This window comes from Carassius auratus, chromosome 45 (assembly GCF_003368295.1).
Source record: "Carassius auratus strain Wakin chromosome 45, ASM336829v1, whole genome shotgun sequence".
NCBI lineage: Eukaryota > Metazoa > Chordata > Actinopteri > Cypriniformes > Cyprinidae > Carassius > Carassius auratus.
Window position 1 is genome coordinate 19,273,128 of NC_039287.1, and position 19,784 is coordinate 19,292,911.

General features: G+C 37.6%; 1 protein-coding gene across 2 annotated transcripts in view; it reads right to left on the reverse strand.

Annotated features, from left to right (window-relative positions):
• Nucleotides 1-12,795, reverse strand: part of LOC113063497 (mitogen-activated protein kinase kinase kinase 5-like) — a 78,512-nt gene extending 65,717 nt beyond the window's left edge. For both annotated transcript variants that reach the window (XR_003278695.1, XM_026233947.1), the window contains exon 1: nt 11,789-12,795. Coding sequence is in view for 1 of the 2 variants with exons in the window: in XM_026233947.1 (XP_026089732.1) it covers nt 11,789-12,188 (400 nt within the window). In the remaining variant the exon portion in view is untranslated. The remainder of the gene's footprint in view (nt 1-11,788) is intronic.
• Between the last annotated feature and the right edge of the window lie 6,989 nt (nt 12,796-19,784).

Below are 19,784 nucleotides of genomic sequence, written 5' to 3' on the forward strand. Positions count from 1 at the left end.
TGCTCCGTCTGCGCCATAGCAGACACCCCTAGAAGACTCCCGGAAGGTAAACTGGTGCCTCTGCCCATTCCTGAATGTCCATGGACCCATATCGGCATTGATTTCATGACTGACCTCCCTCTCTCTCAAGGCTACACCTGTGTACTGGTAGTGGTCGACAGGTTTACAAAATCATGTAAACTCATCCCTCTCAAAGGACTCCCCACTGCGTTCGAAGCAGCAATATTCCACAACGTCTTCCGTCACTTTGGCATCCCAGAAGATATCGTCTCCGACAGAGGCCCCCAATTCATCTCTAGAGTCTGGTCAGCTTTCTTCCGTCTTCTAGGGGTGTCCGTCAGTCTCTCCTCGGGATACCATCCTCAGACCAACGGCCAGACGGAGCATAAGATTCAGGAGCTGGGGAGGTTCCTGAGGATTTACTGCCACCGTAACCAGGACTGTTGGAGCCAGTACCTACCCTGGGCCGAATACGCTCAGAACTCCCTCCAGCAATCTACCACCGGGCTCACCCCCTTCCAATGTGTCCTTGGATACCAACCTCCGCTCTTCCCATGGTCAGGTGAGCCCTCGCAGGTCCCAGCGGTAGATCACTGGTTCCGACAGAGCGAGAGGGTCTGGGACTCGGCTCACGTGCATCTCCAGCGGGCAGTGCGGAGGCATAAGGAGCAAGCGGACGCTCGTCGAGGACCCACGCCGCAATACCAACCTGGACAACAAGTCTGGCTCTCTACGAGGGACATCCGCCTCCGACTGCCCTGCCGTAAGCTGAGTCCCCGATACATCGGACCATTCACTATTGAACGAAGTGACCTATAGACTCAAACTCCCTGCACAGTACCGTATCTCACCTTCATTCCATGTCTCACTCCTCAAACCCTTCACTGAACCTTTGTCTCCTCCATCCACAGAACCTGGTGATGATGCCGTACCTCCTCCTCCGGCCATCGAAGACGACAACGAAATCTTCCGGGTGAGAGCTATAGAGTCCTCAACTGGAGTACCTTGTGGACTGGGAAAACTACGGCCCGGAGGAGCGTTGCTGGGTTAATCGTAACGACATCCTGGACCCCAGCCTTCTCACTGACTTTCATCAAGACCATCCAGACCGCCCCGCTCCCCGTGGCCGAGGTAGACCCCGTCGTCGCACAAGATCCCAGCCGTCAGGAGCCGCCCGTGGAGGAGGGGGTACTGTCACAGCCACACCTTCTACTATCCCGGAATCGGACACTTACGCCACACCCACTCGTCCCCAATCACCCGAATTCTGAACTCCTGTGCATCATCACCAGAACCACATATAAAGCCATCAGTCACCATCACTCATCGTCTGGTCTTGCACCGATCTCCTCACTTGCCTGAACGCCATTATTAAACCTACCTGAACTCTTGAACCCTCTTCATCCTCGTCAGTCTTCCTGTCCCCATCGTCTTCATCTGAGCACCATCTGGATCACCGTTCACCATAAGGGAAGTTGTGTTGTCACCGTTCTATCCACGTGTCAAGATTCACCTGTGTCTGAAACCTCTGATTCACATTAAACTACCTTATCACTGAATCCTCTGTGTCCTCGTCTGTGTCTGACAATAACATTACAGTTTTTTTATCATCTTGTCTCAGTTATAAATTTATAACTATATTAAAACTTGTTTTGAAATATTTCTTTGTCATTTGAATATTGATTTTAAAGATTGATCAAAGATTTAGCTAAATCGTGCAGGTTTAATTTATTCTTTTCTTGTTTTAGGCTAATTAGGCATAAATAATGTGAACGAAATTATAAAGTGCTTCACGTTTAAACATGCAACAATTTCTTAATCAGACAAATGTCTTTTTCCCAAGGAGTTATCTTTCAAAATAAAGGACTTGTAACAAATAAAAAATGCATGTTGTTTTATTAAAGGGATTTTAAAATATAAATTATAATAAAGGCATAATATATGAAAATATTGACATTGCATATTAATCCATGTAGCCTATCACCCTAAAATAGATAAATAAAATATTTTGAATAATATAACACATAATTCATATAATATAAATAATACTGCACACCTTTTAAATGCATAAAATATTAAATATGGTTTAATACCATGTAGCTTAGAGAAAATATAAGCACAGGCTAAGGCACAAGATTGACATTTATCCTGCTTGAATTCATTCTAAGAAATGCACATAACTTCATAAGTACCAAACGTTCATCTGTGAATATTACATATTAAATATATTAAATATTTTAACTATAGTGTTTTTCTTTAATTTTCCGTGACTGAAGCAGTCAAATGTAACACATCAGCGAGGCAATACTGACGTGAAAATTTGTGAAAATGTGCTTTGATGCGCTTGTTTGATAACTTGTGGTTAAAGCACCACTCAGTGGTCAAAAGCTGCAAATGCACTTTACAGACGGCGGTACGTGCGGCAGTAAAAAGGGCCTTTAGGCTGTCCACCTACTGCATGTGCCATTTACTGAGTTCAGCAGAGTGCAAGAAATGAGAATGACACCTGAAACAAAATCTCTCTACAGCTACTTAGCATCTTGATAACATATTTATAATAACTAGTTTACAAATATAGTCCCTTTTGATTGTTTGGATGAAGAGGTAGTTCCTGTTATACTACCTTTTATATAAGCTAGTTCCTATAGTGCAGTTAATCCAACGAATTGTTAAAGTCTACCTATAGTTGACTTTTCACACCAAGCAGTGATGAATATATAAAAACAACACAGCTCACTTGTAAGGCATAGCCATGTCTAATTTTCACATGAAAAATATTTTTTTTTTTCAGGCATTTTTTTTTTGTTCAATGGAAAAACAATTACCTTTTAACAAAGGTAAAAAACATACTGTACATTGAGTAGGTACTGTTAAAAAGTGTGTTCTACACAGCATACAGATAATCTGGATGAACAATATTATCATGTTGTTATTGTCATTATGATAATAAGCCAATCAGGCCTGCAAATTGCAAAAAAGGCCAGTGTTTCATCTAACGCTTGACATTATTTTGAGATCATCACATGGCATGAGCTTTTGTCACATTTTCTTTTGTCAATTTTTTTTTTAATTCAAAAATCACCAAAAAGTATACAGTACATTATACAGCAAAGAACAGATGCATCAAGTCACTGTGATTGACAACTCCTCTCCTGTGGCCTCATGGGATAGTAAAGTGACTTCATCGGTTTTACAAATATTATTGAATTTAGACATGCTACTCTCTCATAAATAAATAAAAGGAGACTTCTATCTGATGACCAGCCCATGCAGCGATAAGCATAATACACAAGAGGAATGAATGCTTTCTTGTAATCAGAGAAAGAAAAAAAAAACTTTGATAAGATTATGTTCCACTACAAACCACTATTTCTTTAAAAACTCAAAGAGTACAAGTACCCTCCTACGCATCCACGGTTAAAACATGTTTAAGCCTTTTAAAAATGCTACAAGTATGTAAAACATGCTACCTTTGATCATAGATAAAACATGCAGACTCAAATTATGTACTGTGTGTGGACTGTATGCACTCATCAAAACGTATAAAATAAAAATAATGTGTAAAATAAAAATAAAGATATGTCTATAGACCAAAAAAACAAGCATCTTAAAGTATGCAAATGACAATGATTAATCTATGATCGATTAATTGTCGATAAGAGATGCAATCGATTAAGGCTGACGATGGTCTGTAAACCAATTTAATGTTGGGCCCCGTGCGGCTCATGCGCAAAACACGTGCGAGCGGCTGTGAGTGACTGTGATCGTATAATGCATCATCATTACTTCAAAATGTACTAATTAAGCTTTTAATGTGATTTAAATTTTAAAAGTACATTAAAATAGAAACAACACAAAAGTTATTCAACATGAAAAGCAATAGAAATGTAGTAACTAAGTCATTTCATCAGATAACTGTGCTTTCCAGGGCTGCAGATATATCTGTTCATTCCTACAACTTGTTAATTTGTTCCTATGACTTATTAATTTGTGGCAATTGTCCATGTTTCATTAATTTTGTTCCCTAAATAACCCCAAAGTTTAACTGAAATAAGGGAACAAATGAATAAATTGAACAAATTCTTAATTCATGAAATCTTTAATTTCCCTTCCCATGTTTACCACACACAGTAAGGGATGAGATAAAAAGTGAAAGATAATAAAATAAACCTGCAAAATTAGAAGGTTAGACTGTCAAGATTGAAGAAAAGTAACCGGCAAACCAGAAAGCCACATAAATGAAGGCTATATCTCGAACGGCATCCAAAGGCATGGTCACGATCTATCTTTTTCCTAAACCTATAAAAGCACAAATCATCTGTTTTTATAGTGTGTGTGCACAAATGAAAGTAAACACTTTTGTGAAAAAAAGGTTTTAATTATTATTATTTTTGTGTCTCAGCTGTCGATCGCGCCGGTGCCTGGCACACACGTATATTCTAGCGATTCAAACTTACATCGCAGTCTGTTCATTATCAAAATAAAATACAGTCAACTTAACATCTAAAAGGTTACACTAGTCAGTTTAAATAGACTGGCATATCAACAGAGTGAACTGGTAGACAGATGATGTTTTTGCTCATATGAAGACCCAGCCGGCATTTCAACGTTGATTCAACATTGAAACAACGTCAGGTAACAGGGTTGAATCAACGTTGAATTACCTTTCGATTTTGCAAATTGGATCAACATTGAAATCGCGACATTGATTCACCGTTAAAATCGCGATGCGGTTTCACCGTCTTACCTTCATCACGGGTTAAATTACAGTCGTTCTGGAGACCTTGGATTAACGTTGAAAGAGGTGTTGATTTTAAAAAGTGAATCGACGTTCATAACACAGCATTGTTTCACCGTCGTACCATGCACAATGTATAAATACACAATTGTACGTTCAATTTAGGGATGTCAATTTCGACAAATTCTCATGATCGATCGTCGTTTAAATTAACGATCAATTAATCGATTAATCGTTAACCTTCATACTGCAAGATGCATCTACAATAGTTATCGCATGAATTGGTGTGCAATGACACTAAAAACGCAAGCGTCCTCCCACAAAGGAAAGGGTTTTTACTGTAAATAAAAGGCTAGTAGGATTATAAAATGAATCTATTGATCATTTAATATAATTATTTAATTCAAATACAATGACTAATATAACGCTGTCTCAGATGCATTCTGGCATCCGCTCGCTCAACCCAGTTCATAATCCAAGCGTTCTAAGTGCATTTTATCTTGAGTGTGCTTTTCACATGCTTTATAATCCATGTGTATTTTGTAAAGATCTACGAACATTTCATCTCGTGTGTGTGTGTGTGCGTTTGTGTTTTAATGAGCCTATTTTTAATATTCTATTGCACAACAACGGCAGCTATTTTCACGGAAATAAAGTGAATAAAAATCAAATATACTTTTTCAGTTTTTGCATTTTAGGAATGTTTGCTCAGGATAGATTAATATATTTAATACATTTTAATTAATAAAATTAAGAAGAATTTAAAAAATTAGTTTTGAAACATAATAATTGCTATTTATCAGCATGCATCATTTTAGACAATTATACAAGAATTTTGGTACAAACAGTAAACAATTAGGCCTACTAGAAAAACTTTATGTCGGAGCTGGAACTGGTTTTCGGCGAGCGTCAGCGGAATATTAACAGAGCGCTTGTTCGGGCGGTTAGCACCTAGTGCATAGAGCGGAAAACGTAGCGGGCGTGCGTCCATGTTTTTGTTACGGTGTTATTTTCTTTCCAAATGTGCATAGGATATTGTGCATATCAAGGAAAATCCGGAGAATGCGAAAAAAAACCATCTACTCGTGAATGCCCATTACGTGTTAAAGGCCTATATGCCATTAGTTATTAAGCCAATTCAGCAGTCTTGAAATTTAGATTTACTTACCTCACATGGATAACATTTTAATACTTATATATTACTTGTTTATGAGCTAAATGTACCAGTTAAGTTAAATTATATGCTAATCTATTTCGAAAAACTAACGATCTGTTATTAATTTTCTTTTCCTCTAATGTTAATTGAATGGCAAAACAGACTGGTTTCTTTTTCAAATAAAACTTTTTATTTGCTGTCTTTTTCCGAAAAACAAAACAAAAAAAACAAAAAATATTTGACAGTTTGTAATGTTACTTCTAAAACACAGTTCCTACATATTTATTTTGTGCCCATTTACACTTACACTTACAAAACAAATAATTTAACACATTTGATGCATTAAAATAATCTAAATTTCCCCATTCCATCACATTTATTGTGTGAACGTTTCAACACTTTCGTTTTAAAAAATATGTAAAGCAACCCATGTCATTCCGTGAACTTTGCGACATTAATGTGGAGTTTTATTTATTTTTATAACATTTCATAACATTTAAAGCAATAAACAATTTTTGTTTTAAACATTATAAAAAAATAAACATTTGATGCATTAAACGTTCAACGTGAAACATCTATTTTTTTAATTAATTTAAAATGCCTAGACATTTGTGTAACTCTGAAACACTTTCCTTAAAAAAAACGTTTGCTGCATCCATTTTGGAACTTTTAAAACGTATTCAGAAATTTCAGAAATCGTCTTAATTTCTATTTTCAAGCACATTTAATGTGTTAACTGTGCAACACTTTTAGCTTTAAACATTTAAAAGAACACATTTTAATTTATTAACAATTTTATGTAGCCTATAGCATTAATGTTAACTTTAACGCAATTATACAAACTTCGTGTGCACAAGAAGATTACAGCACAGCATAGCTACCTGAAGTGCACATCACTGTTTTTTTTTTTCAAAAAGATCAGCATGTTAACATGTTCCAGAGTTAGTCTTGTGCGAAGTATGTTGACCGTCAGGCCAGGTACTGAGAACACGCGTTCTGATGGTACAGATGTTCCTGGTATGCATAAATAGCCCTTTGCCAGCTTAGACAACCTGGGAAACCTGGTGGCATTCGCTTTCCACCAATTAACATTATCACCATTTGAAATAAAATGATCCCAAACAAAACTCTTGCGTGCTCGCTTCATTTTCCTTCTCAACTGCTGTAGCTACTTTACATGTTTTGGCATAAGCCACGTGCATCGTCCTCTTTTGGCGGTTGGCAAACCACTAGCCGCCTACGTCTCAAACTATGCACGTTAATGGTGATCATGCTAAATCGATAAGGTTTATCGATTAAAATATTTATCGACAATTAATCGATCGTCGATTAATCGTTGACATCCCTAGTTCAATTAGATCCTAGTTTGCATTTAGATCAACACTGTACATGATAAAGGCTAAAAATCAAATGACTGGCAGCAATGGCTTTACAATCAACTTCAATAAACTACCACATGCTCAAAATTGTAAAACAGTTTTATTTTGAAAACATACTGTACAAAACAGATAAAAATAATCCCAAACTTTATTTTGCAGAGTATGCATGGATGTATAGTTAAAACATGTAGAATAACAATTCAAATTCAATAATATTTAAAGGTTTTTGTCAAATAATTTGGAATATTTTTGCATATAAATGCGTATTTGTTGCAGCACTTGCAAGAGAAACCCTTGTACCTTTATGACTGAAACCAGTTGATCTTTTATTTTGGTAATGTGTCTCATTACAAGAGATGTGTACAGTGGTGTAGTGAAAATTTGCTGAACAATTTGATAAAGGAACCTTCAACCAGGGACGCTGTAACAGGAGGGAAGATAAGGACAATTCCCAGAGTCCAATGTTTAAACTGTGTGGAATGCAGAATGTGAATTCCACGGAAGGGGACTCTAAAGTGTTAGACCCAACAGCCTTGTGCATATAGTGTGGTTGTGCTTCGGGTGATCTTTGAAAGAGTCCCAGCACAAGGTCCTTTCTGACGCCATCCCCTCCACTCTCTCCCACTTATGCACTTTCTGAAACTAAAACACAAAAAATAAATCCTTATAAAATATCAACTTTGATATATTCAAATACATTTAACTGAAAACAAAATAAATCACACAATATTTTCATTTTTTAGTTCAATAACGGGGGTTGGAAACAAAGTGCACAACACTATTCATTAAACACTTATTTAATGAATTCAGATGAAAGTTTACAATATTAACAAATTATTCAAAAGTAGTGTTTTCAGAGTCCCCTTCCGTGGAATTCACATTCTGCATTCCACACAGTTTAAACGTTGGGCTCTGGGAATTGTCCTAATCTTCCCTCCTGTTACAGCGTCCCTGGTTGAAGGTTCCCTTCTCAAACTGTTCAGCAAATTTCAGCTGCACCAATGTACACATTTCTTGTAATGAGACACATTACCAAAATAAAAGATCAACTGGTTTCAGTCATAAAGGTACAAGGGTTTCTCTTGCAAGTGCTGCAACAAATACGCATTTATATGCAAAAATATTCCAAATTATTTGACAAAAACCTTTAAATATTATTGAATTTGAATTGTTATTCTACATGTTTTAACTATACGTCCATGCATACTCTGCAAAATAAAGTTTGGGAATATTTTTATCTGTTTTGTACAGTATGTTTCCAAAATAAAACTGCTGTTTTACAATTTTGAGCATGTGGTAGTTTATTGAAGTTGATTGTAAAGCCATTGCTGCCAGTCATTTGATTTTTAGCCTTTATCATGTACAGTGTTGATCTAAATGCAAACTAGGATCTAATTGATCATACAATTGTGTATTTATACATTGTGCATGGTACGACGGTGAAACAATGTTGAGTTATGAACGTCGATAAACTTTTTAAAATCAACACCTCATTCAACGTTAATCCAAGCGATTTCAGCGGTGAATCATGTCGTGATTTCAACATTGATCCAATTTGCAAAATCAAAAGTTAATTCAACGTTGATTCAACCATGCTACCTGACGTCACACTCTCTTCATTTTATCAAATGATCATAATCACACCTATTCATTTTATAATCCTGCTACTAGCATATTATTCAGACTAAAACCCCATTAATTCAAGTGGAAAAGCGTTGTGTGTGTGTTTCTATATGTGTGTGTGGCTTTTGCACATCCTGTCATGCTGGTGACTGCGTGCATGCAATAGACACATTTTGCAGCATTATGGTTAACGATTAATCGATTAATTGATCGTTAATTTAAACTATGATCTATCATGAAAAAAAAATCTATATTTTACATCCCTACAACAAACTCGTTTACAGCATGCTTTTTCTTCACTTTGTCTGTTTTAACTTGGGAATTCCATAAAAAATAAAAAATAAAAAACTCGAGAAGTCTAACACTAGAAGTTAAACAGCAGGGTGGCTGATGCACAGAATAAGTTTGATATAGTGTAGCATATAAAAAGCAAATTAAGTATGACAAATAAGACAATGACCAGCTCACGCGATAATCTCAAAATTATGTCAAACATTGTATAAAAAATGTAACTGCCACTTCATAAGTTTGCATTTTGCCAGCCTGATAAGCTAATTATTTGGATTTCACCTTTGTGAACCACTGAATCTTACTCAATTGCTGTTGTATGGCTTCAGAAAACCTGGGTGTATAAGAAGAGTTGTATGAAAAAATGTACTTCTTTTAAGGTGAATTTCTGTCCTATCAGAGCTTTACAACCCCCGGTCACAACATACTGTCTTTGTATAGACAAATTTGTCAAAATTTTTCATGCGTTTCACAGAAGGAAGAAAGTCGAAACGAAGTTGAAGTCAATTAAGTGCAGGTTTGGTAAGCTCAAAAAGCTTAGTGAAGTGCACAAAACTGGATAAGGTTCTATCAGGATTTCTAAAGGAATCATTAGTACACAACTACAGACATAGTACAAGTTTATGAAACTTGTACATGCTACAAAACCATGACTCCAGCTAAGTATTGATGACATGATAACATCTCAGCATCCAAAATAACACAGCGACTTAGCAAGAGCTGTGTGAGGTTACCACACAGGAAATAACCGTTTTCACGTTTTAAACCTAAAGACCACATGGCTGAAACAGCATTCTATGATGAATAGGACAAAACTATGGTGAAACATATAGAATTATGTGCAGAGAAAGCAAAGCACACCTCAAACCCTTATCACAAATGATGGAGGAAGAACAGTGCTGTGGGCCAAACTCCAGGCAGTAACAAAAAAAGTCTCTTTCAGAGAGTCTGTCTTTGATATAACTTCCAAAAGGAACTACAGCTGCATCTCACTAAATTTGAATGGCATGGAAAAGTTAATTTATTTCAGTAATTCAATTTGAATTGTAAAACTTGTGTATTAAATAAGACAATCATTGACTCCATTCACAAGGAGGGTAAGCCACAAACATTCATTGTCAAAGAAGCTGGCTGTTCACAGAGTGCTGTATCCAAGCATGTTAATAGGAAAAAGTGTGGAAGAAAAAGAAGATGCACAAGCAACCGAGAGAACTGCTAACTTATGAGGATTGTCAAGCAAAATCAATTCAAGAATTTGAGTGATCTTCACAAGCAATAGACTGAGGCTGGGGTCAAGGCATCAAGAGCCACCACACACAGATGGGTCAAGGAATTAGGCTACAGTTGTCGTATTCCTCTTGTTAAGCCACTCCTGAACCACAGACAACACCAGAGGCATCTTTCCTGGGCTAAGGAAAAGAAGAACTGGACTGCTACCAAGTGGTTTAAAAATACTTAATAGTCTGTGTGCATTTAATTTATTTATTACACAATTTGAGTTGAATTACTAAAATAAATGAACCTTTCCACAACATTCTAATTTATTGAGATTCACCTGTAGATCACATAACATGCCATTCGCCCAAATCACAATGTTAAATCTTTAGGAGAAAAGGTGTAAAGAAAAGAAATTCTTCTTTTTAGAGACAAGACAGTTAAACTCCAAACTTTAAACTTTGTTGCTATGACACAATTAGTATTGGGTTAAGGACAATACAAATAAAGGTGAATTGACTCCAAATCTTAAAAGTAATAATAAATAAATCTTCATACATAAAAGGCCCTCAGCCTAAAGTTAAAGTCCACTGGTGTAAATATAACCACAAAGTGTAGATGTAGGCACAGTAGCGCTTATATGGCAAAATTCATCAACGTGCAAGTACTGATATGGCAAGACACTGAGTGATTTTAATGATTACTCATTAAAAGTAAACTACCAAATTTATCTTTTTTTATCATTCTATTTTACATTCAATTATACAGCAGTTATGGTTGTTATTTGGTCATTTCAGGGATTCTCACTAGCTGTGAAATGATTCAGTCAAATTACCCCAAATTGAGTGTTTTGTCACTGCATGTTATGACCTCATGGAAGAGGACAGTTTTGCAATGAAAAATAAACAGGTGTTCAGGTAAGGAAATTTGCTATTACACTTTGTAAGGAAATGCGTAGAGCTCTGATTATACTGACACGGTTAATTTTTTAAACATCCGAACAAGACTGTGCCTCTCTGGTTTTGCTGCTGCTCAACAGTTTACATTCATTTTCCAGCTAGCACACAAAACTTAATTTCCATTCAAGTTTGAATGCCTCTAAATGCTAGTCATTTCTAGTGGAAATGAGGTTAAAGACACTGAACTCCACCCTGGGTTGTGTGCATGTGATATTGATGGTATCAATCTCCCACTCCATTCTAAAAACTTTCTTGGAGAAAAGAAACCAGATAAAAAAAAAAAAAAACAGACCTAATAAACAATAAAAGGATGTGTCTACTGAGCATGTGAGTTGTCAACAAATTGTTCACAGCAATATTTGTGCCAATTCAGCAAATTACATTCACATTTATTGGCAGGACATTCCCAAAATTCTGTCAGTAGACTTACCTGCATTGTAAAAATGATCAAGAACTGAGGTTTCACCAAAGTCCAACTTCCCAAAGGGGATTATATCTAGTTTAAACCCCACAATGTCACAAGCATCCTTCAGACACTGTAAAGCCATGTTCTCTGGGCTGAGAGGTTGGCTTGTCTCAGAGTTCCTCACGTAGGCCACTCGCACAGCTCGGTCCTTACATTTACCCATGGTCAACAAGTTCCCACTGTCTGAGGGCAAACTGATCACCCGAGGGTTGGCACTCTTGCAGCTGGAGGGGTCCTGCCAGAAGGTCCCAGCACCAGGATTCACACGGCCACTGGATTCTCCAGTGATGCTCCCTCCCATAATTTCTCGGGGTTGGCAGAGAGAGGGTACGGAAAGAGAAATGGCCTCCAGATCTGAATACATTTTTCATCTGTTTGTTAAATGACCCCAACCCAAATAGTACAGCTTCTCAACCGGCACACTCCATAGCTGCCATTCCTGGTAGTGGCATCAAACGAGCAAATAATAGTGATGTGGTGTCATCAGCACCGGTAACCTACAATAAATATGATTATCTTTTCATTTTTATATGAGAATGTAAAAATCCACTTAGCAGCATATAGGTTTGGACCAAAAAAAAAAAAAAAGAATGTTATAACTGCATAGATCAAGGACTGATCACACACACGCTCGTCACGACTCGAAGAAAGGATATCACATTCCCGAAAATTAATCGATGTCCGAAAAAAAAGCGTTTCCGAAGAACTTACGCTCATTTATCGGAGCGTATAGTAGTTTCTGAAGTAGCGCAGTTCTGTTGATCTTTAAGCTCCGTGTGCATCGTATCAAGCCGTTTCACTACGAGACATCAAACGCGTTTCTTCAGTCCTGTCGTTCTTGTTTATGTCATTAAATTGCGAAACTGATAAATTGCTCTCGGTTGAAGCACGTTTGTCTGCTGGACCCTGCCCTATTTCTATTATTATCTTCCACATAACTCACGCTCTGAGGGTGGAGTACCACTCCAAACTTACAGGAAGTGAATCGACGAAACCTACTATGGATAAGGCTCAAGTCATGAATATTAATAAGAAACGTAGATCTCACTGTCACTGTAAAGCAGACCTTGTTTCTCTCAGTAATTAAGGTATTTGGGTTATTTAAGTTATTCATTTATTGACAACTACACATAAAAAAGCGCAATAATAATAACAACAACAACTACTACTACTGGAACCCTTAGAAAATGAACCATGATTCAACTACAAAAAATAAAAAAACGGTTACTAGTTAAACCATGGTTACCACAATTTAACCATGGTTTTAATGATAGTTTAACTATGGTATTTGTAGAAAAACTGTGGTTGTACAAAAGATTATCAGTATGCCAAAAAAAAAAAAAAACTTCCTACACTTACAATAAAACCGTTGTTAATTTTCTTAAGGGAATAATAATGATACATGACCATCTCTCAGAAGGGGTGCCTGTCCTGATAGCTTTTTGTCCTCATTTGTAAGTTGCTTTAGATAAAAGCATCTGCTAAATAACCAAATTTAAATATAATGTAAATGTAAAAAACAAAACTAAATTGAAATAATTTTAAGTGATTAATGAAAAAAAAAATCATTTTGGGGAAGAGTATTTTGATGCTATGTGAGTTCCAGAATATGATGAATGATGGGATATACTTTTAGCCTCAAAAGAAGTGATATTAAAGATAGCATGGATTTAGTGTGTTTTAGACAGGTACAGAGCTATGGCATTTTTCAGGCTTGAGACAGTCTTGCACACTTCCTTCCTGTTGCATGCGTGCACCGTCTAATGTCCGAGACTGCATACTGTGGGGAATGGGACAGGCCCCTTGGTAAATGTTTGTAGTTGAGTAACTACCCAGTTCATAATTATCAATTATAAAAGCCGGGGCCTTTATTTACCTGAACTGCAGAAGGTAACAGGCTTTTATTTGGAGCAGATTTTTATTAGAGGTAGGCCTTTATTTCTAATCCCATCTGTTTGATAAGTTATTGTTTTAAATAACCCATTTCAAATTAAAAGCGATAGCGTTCCAGTGGACAGAGATCGTAACATTGCACAGAATCAGTTCAGAATCAATCATCAAAAGAATCAGTTCGGTTCAGATGCTGTGTGTCATTCTGCTTTATTCTGCATTCCGGCCACTCTATGAGGCCTGGCCTCTTATTTATTTGAGGAATTACGATACATTAGGTTGGATGCTAATTAACATTTCAGGGTAGTTGCTAAGCAGTGTTATTAGTCCTGATTAACTTGTTGCTTACAGGCAATAGATAGGAACTCTCGGCTTTGTTTTGCTTAAAATAAAGTATTTTCTTCTGAGAGAAAAATCCCTGACTGAGTGTGATTCTTCTGAGAACCATCAAAAGACACCACAGATTTGGCACCCCAGATGGGACTGGACAAGAGTAGCAGAGTGGACAACCGCTTTTGAGCTGACCGATGATCAACACAACCGGGTGTTGTTACTGAAACACTCCAATTGATTATGTCATATAAACACTGTTATTCAAAACCTAAAGCTCTTCTTTTAAAAGCTCACATGTACATGATTGAATGTAATTGAGAGAGAGCTGTTGAATATATAATATATACAAACAAAAGCAAAATTGAAACCAAACTTTTTATGTTTTTATTTTTTTGCTCTTTGCATCCAAAAAGTAAACGTAGTATTAGTGTACACATTTTGAAAAGAAAAGAAAAAACACATCAAAAATATGTAATGTTATAGCATGTAGTGTTACGTAAACCAAACATAATGTGTGTGCTTGCATGTGGAGATGGTTGGGTGTATCTAGGCTCCATCTCTCCTCCGGGCTGGGTCTGGCCACAATACTTCATCCACGTCACATGCTATATTCTCTCTTGATACCTTACCAAACTGTGACCAATGCAATGCACTGTGGTAAATGAATGCAAGGGTACTACAGTAAAATATATTTATTATAGTATAGGCCTATTGTTTGTTATGGTAAAAAAGCCATTATGTGTACATTAGAACATGACATTACATTAGATTGTTACATACCGGTTCTCATTTCTAAAGGTTCGAATTACACCTGCCACAGTAAATCAACTCAAATTAAGCTGGACTCTCAGTCCAGCCTCTCTCATTGTTAAATCATGGTTTATCACATGTTTGACTACTGTAGCTATAATCTCATTCGAGACCACTCTTCTTGTTCCTTGTCCTCCTCCATTTCGGACTCGTCCTCTTCCTCCCCTTGCTCCCCTTCCAACTCTTCTTAGTAGAACTCGTCCTCTGGCTCTCCCTCCAACTCCTCTTCCTCTGTCTGCATTGTTTGCATCCATTGTCCAAAACCTATTACTTGACCTTTGACCTATTTATAGGCCACTACTAAAGTTATGATTGGTTGTTGTTAAGTAAAGCAACAAGTGTTTGCACATGTGCGGAGTTATTGTGAGGCACTGATGAATTAGTGTGCCATTTTGATTGGTTGTGTTTATAAAAGGAAATCAAGAAACTTCCTGTCAGATTTTTGTGTGTTGCATAGGAAATTGTGTGTTGTGTTTTGCAAAAAGTGTTTAACGAAATTGAAAACTGAGTATAAGGCCAAAAATGTGTGTATGGTTTTGCAGATTTAGTGTGTGGTTCTGGTGTTTGAGTCTCAGGTTTTAGAAATTGTGCTACAATAATTTTGTGTGTAAGCAGTTGGTAGGGCAGGGGTATTAATAGGAACTACTAGTTACTGTAACACTCCAATTATGCCTGTAATCAAATCAGACAAAAATAGATGGCGACTTGTTCATGATTTACGAACAATAAATGAAATAACGGAAGATATGCCAGCTGAGGTACCAAACCCGCACACTTTACAGACAAATGTCCCTCCTGATGCCAAATACTTTACTGTAATTGATCTTTGCTCTGCCTACTTCAGTGCAGAAGAGAGTAGACATTTATTTGCATTTACACATGCAAATAAGCAATATACATATTCTAGAATTCCTCAGGGATATAAACATTCTCCACACATATTCAACAAGATTCTTAAGGCTGATTTAGAAGACCTCGTAATAGACGGTACACTATTACAATACATGGATGATTTAATTATCTGTTCTACCTCACTAGAACAATGTCACAAAGACTCAATTAAGGTGTTGACAAAATTAGCACAAGGAGGAAACAAGGCGTCTAAAAACAAATTGCAGTATTGCCAGCCTCAAGTGGAATACTTGGGAAGATTAATTGCATTTGGTACACGAGCTATAGCTCCAGCTCAGTTAGAAGGTATAAGTAAAACACCGTTACCTCAGACAGTAGGACGAATGATGACTTTTCTAGGAATGACTGGCTTTAGTGCCGACTGGATAGAAGACTATGCAGTAAAGACAGGGCCTTTGAGAGAAATGATGAAACAAGCAGGATTACAACATTTAAGCAATCCATTAAAATGGAACACAGATGCCTTACTAGCATTTGAAACAATAAAAAAGAATTACAACAGGCCCCTGCCCTGGGAATGGCAGAATATGATAAAATGTTTAGTCTATATGTGGCAAATAAGAGATGATGGTTATGCATCAACTGTATTAATGCAAGAGACCTGTAGTGGGAGGAACAAACAGCCTATAGCATACTACAGAACAAAGTTAGACAATGTAGCCCAGGCAGTGCTTTAAGTGGGCCGGTACGCACCGCCACTTCCAAATATAGCTCTTGAGCGTACCGCCACCTCTCCGTACGCCCAGAACGTGCTTTTAGCGTACCGGTACGCTCATTTGGACATCTGTTTTAATAGAGGACTTAATCTTTTACCTGCACTGCTGATTTAATGCAAGCTTCATAAATCATCCCACTGAGAGCAGAAAGTACAATACTCAATTACCCATTCACCCTCAAGTTATCCAGGAGAATAGCGCATGTGTCGCTTTTCCCACTGTTAAGTGTCAACAACTCAACGTGGCCGGAGAAAGTGTTTGAAACTCGCTGACTGACACCTCACCAAGTCTGAATGATATCACTGCAGGTCAGACTCAAGCTAATGAAGTAATGCAGCTCTTTCAGGTAGGGTGACCAGACGTCCCGAAAAATTCGGGACAGCCCCGAAATCTAAACTGTTGTCCCGACTCCCGAATCTGGCCCTAATTGTCCCGAAAATTATACTAAAGCAAAATCTTGAGTATTTATTGTCTGATAAACATTAAAAACTGTCCACGGAGGTTGAGTCGTCCAGCAGCCAGCCCCCGCTGGCTGCAGCATCTTTTTTCTAAGTTCTAAAAAAATACCGTAGGCGGCTAGGCACAAATTTTGATATTCATTTATCTAATTAATCTATAGCCTATGCACAAAGACAATATGATGTTTTTGTCCCCTTTTTGTTTTAAAGCTTGATGAAGAGAGTGCAAGTTGCTGCAGCTGTGAGGAGGACAGTGATGCACTCGTACAGGAGTGATTGACAGTTCGCAGCACTGTGTACAAAAAATACTCCGCTACACAATTATTTCGTTATTTTCGTTTAAGCTTATTAACGTTAAGTGTTACAGAAAGGTCTGATTTACGCACTGTTACAACAGTCATTGTTTTTTTTTTTTTACAATGCCATTTGAGTTCATGATTTTAATGTTGCTGTTTCTTGTTCCAGACTAAAGAGTAATGACAGACGGTTGATCTTTGAATAAAAATGTGTTTTGTTAAGGTTTGAAATTCATTATCTTTTATTATAGTGTGACGGCTGGTGAAAGACAGTCCGGAAACAAATGCGAGTTAACAGGATTTAATGAGATGAAGACAAGTAGAACAATGACACACAAAGACGATGGGACGATAACACTCCAGGGAGACGGTGGTTGGTGAGAAATCCAGCCTGTAGTGGAGTGTAGGTGGGAAGTCTTGGTGGCGTGAGGCAGCAGGAGAAAGTGGCACAGGAACTGCGGGGAATAGAGCCGAAGGTAAGTGTCCATGGCTGAGTGATCGTGCGGAGAGTGGATGAGGTTCTAGGGAAAAACACAGACATCCAAACGCAAACTAACACTAAAGCCAGACGGGGGTAACACAACGACATGAAACAACGATCTCACAAACACAAGACATGAGACAAGCCATATATAGGAGATGAGTAATGAGTGGCAGCTGTTGCTGATACAATTAACGGAGACGCCCACAACTAATCAGTGCAGACGCAGAACACACAGAATTCACCACAAAGTGTAAACAACCCGAGATCACGGTTTACCAACCGTGACATATAGGCTACGAAGTCTAATATCATAAGCCCCCCCCATCCCGTCACACAAGACCACAGACCCCCGCCATCCCCCGTTAATAAAATAGGCTATAATAGAGTACCGGCACCTCTTTTGGCCCACTTAAAGCACTGAGCCCAGGGATACCCACCATGTTACCAACAGGTTTAGCTGCAGTGTATTATGCTTATGAAAAAGCATCCACAATAGCTATGGGGTATCCAGTAACAATATATACCCATCACAAAGTTGTGGAATTAATTGAACAAGAGAAATTTGTTCTGACACAAGCTCGAATTCTAGCCTATTCCTCATTACTCACATATCCAGATGTTACCGTTAAAAGATGCCATACAGTTATTCCAGCTGAATTAATTCCTTTGGCTTTTGAAGGAGAACCTCATGAGTGTGTGAATGAGTCCTTGGCATTTACTAGATTACGACCAGATCTAGAATCAACACCTATTACCGAAGCAGAAGTAACTTACTTTGTAGATGGTTCTAGCTTTAGGGATCACGAAGGAATCATACAGGATATTCAGTAGTGAAGACAACAAAAAAGAATTTGAATCTGTGATATCACAACATTGTGTACAGCCTTGCTCTGCTCAATTAGCAGAATTAAAAGCTCTCACAACTGCATGTCAGTTAGCAAAAGGACAAACTGCTAACATTTTTACAGATTCAGCGTATGCTCATGGTGTATGTCATTCTATTCGGAGCAGTGTGGAAACAAAGAGGTTTCAAAAAGAGTGATGGGACTCCCATCCAACATAGTGAACAAAATAGGGCAATTGATTTCTGCTACGATGCTATCAAAACTACTAGCAATAATCAAATGTCAAGCACACAAAAAGTGAAATGACTATGTCACAAGGAAATAATGCAGCAGATTTAGAAGCTAAAAAAGCTTCAGGGTGTCAAGTAGCAGTATTAAGCACCTGTTGTACTTATCGAACCTCATCCTCAATTGGATCACATTATTCGAATTCAACAACAAGCAGGCCCCTATGAACAATCAATGTGGGCAACAAAGGGGAGCTAAAAAAGACTCATGGGAGATCTGGCATACACATGAAGGACACATTGTTGCACCTACTTCACTGTTGAATATTCTTATTACAGATGCACATGGTTTTGACCATTGTGCAAAGGGAGAAGTAGTAAGAAAAATTAAACAGCAAGGATATTGGTCTCCTTATTTATATGCAATGGTGGATGAATTTTTGTCCACATGTGAAGTATGTGCTAAATACAATGTAAGAAAAGGCATAGTGACACCAATAGGCCATATTCCAACACCTGAAGGACCCTTTAAACATCTTGTATGCGATTATGTGGATATGATAAAGCGTGTACAAGGCAAAAGATACATGCTTGTTATCATAGACAGGTTTAGCAGATGGGTGGAGGCGGTACCATCCGCAGATCTAGGAGCAGGAACAGTAATTAAATTTCTAACAAGAGAGGTAATTCCTAGATTTGGAATTCCATCAGAAATAAGTTCAGATAATGGGTCGGCATTCATACAAAAAACTGTGAAACGTGTTGCAACAATTAAGAATAAAACAGAGACTTGGATGCGTTTATAGACCTCAGTCACAAGGGTTAGTGGAGAGGGTTAATGGAGTTATCAAGGCCAAAATAAACAAAATATGTGAAGTACTAACTTAATTGGATTGATGCATTACCGCTCGCACTAATGAGCTATCGCATGCAAACTAACAGGAACACGCACTTAACACCGCATGAAATGCTTACGGGTCGACCATGCC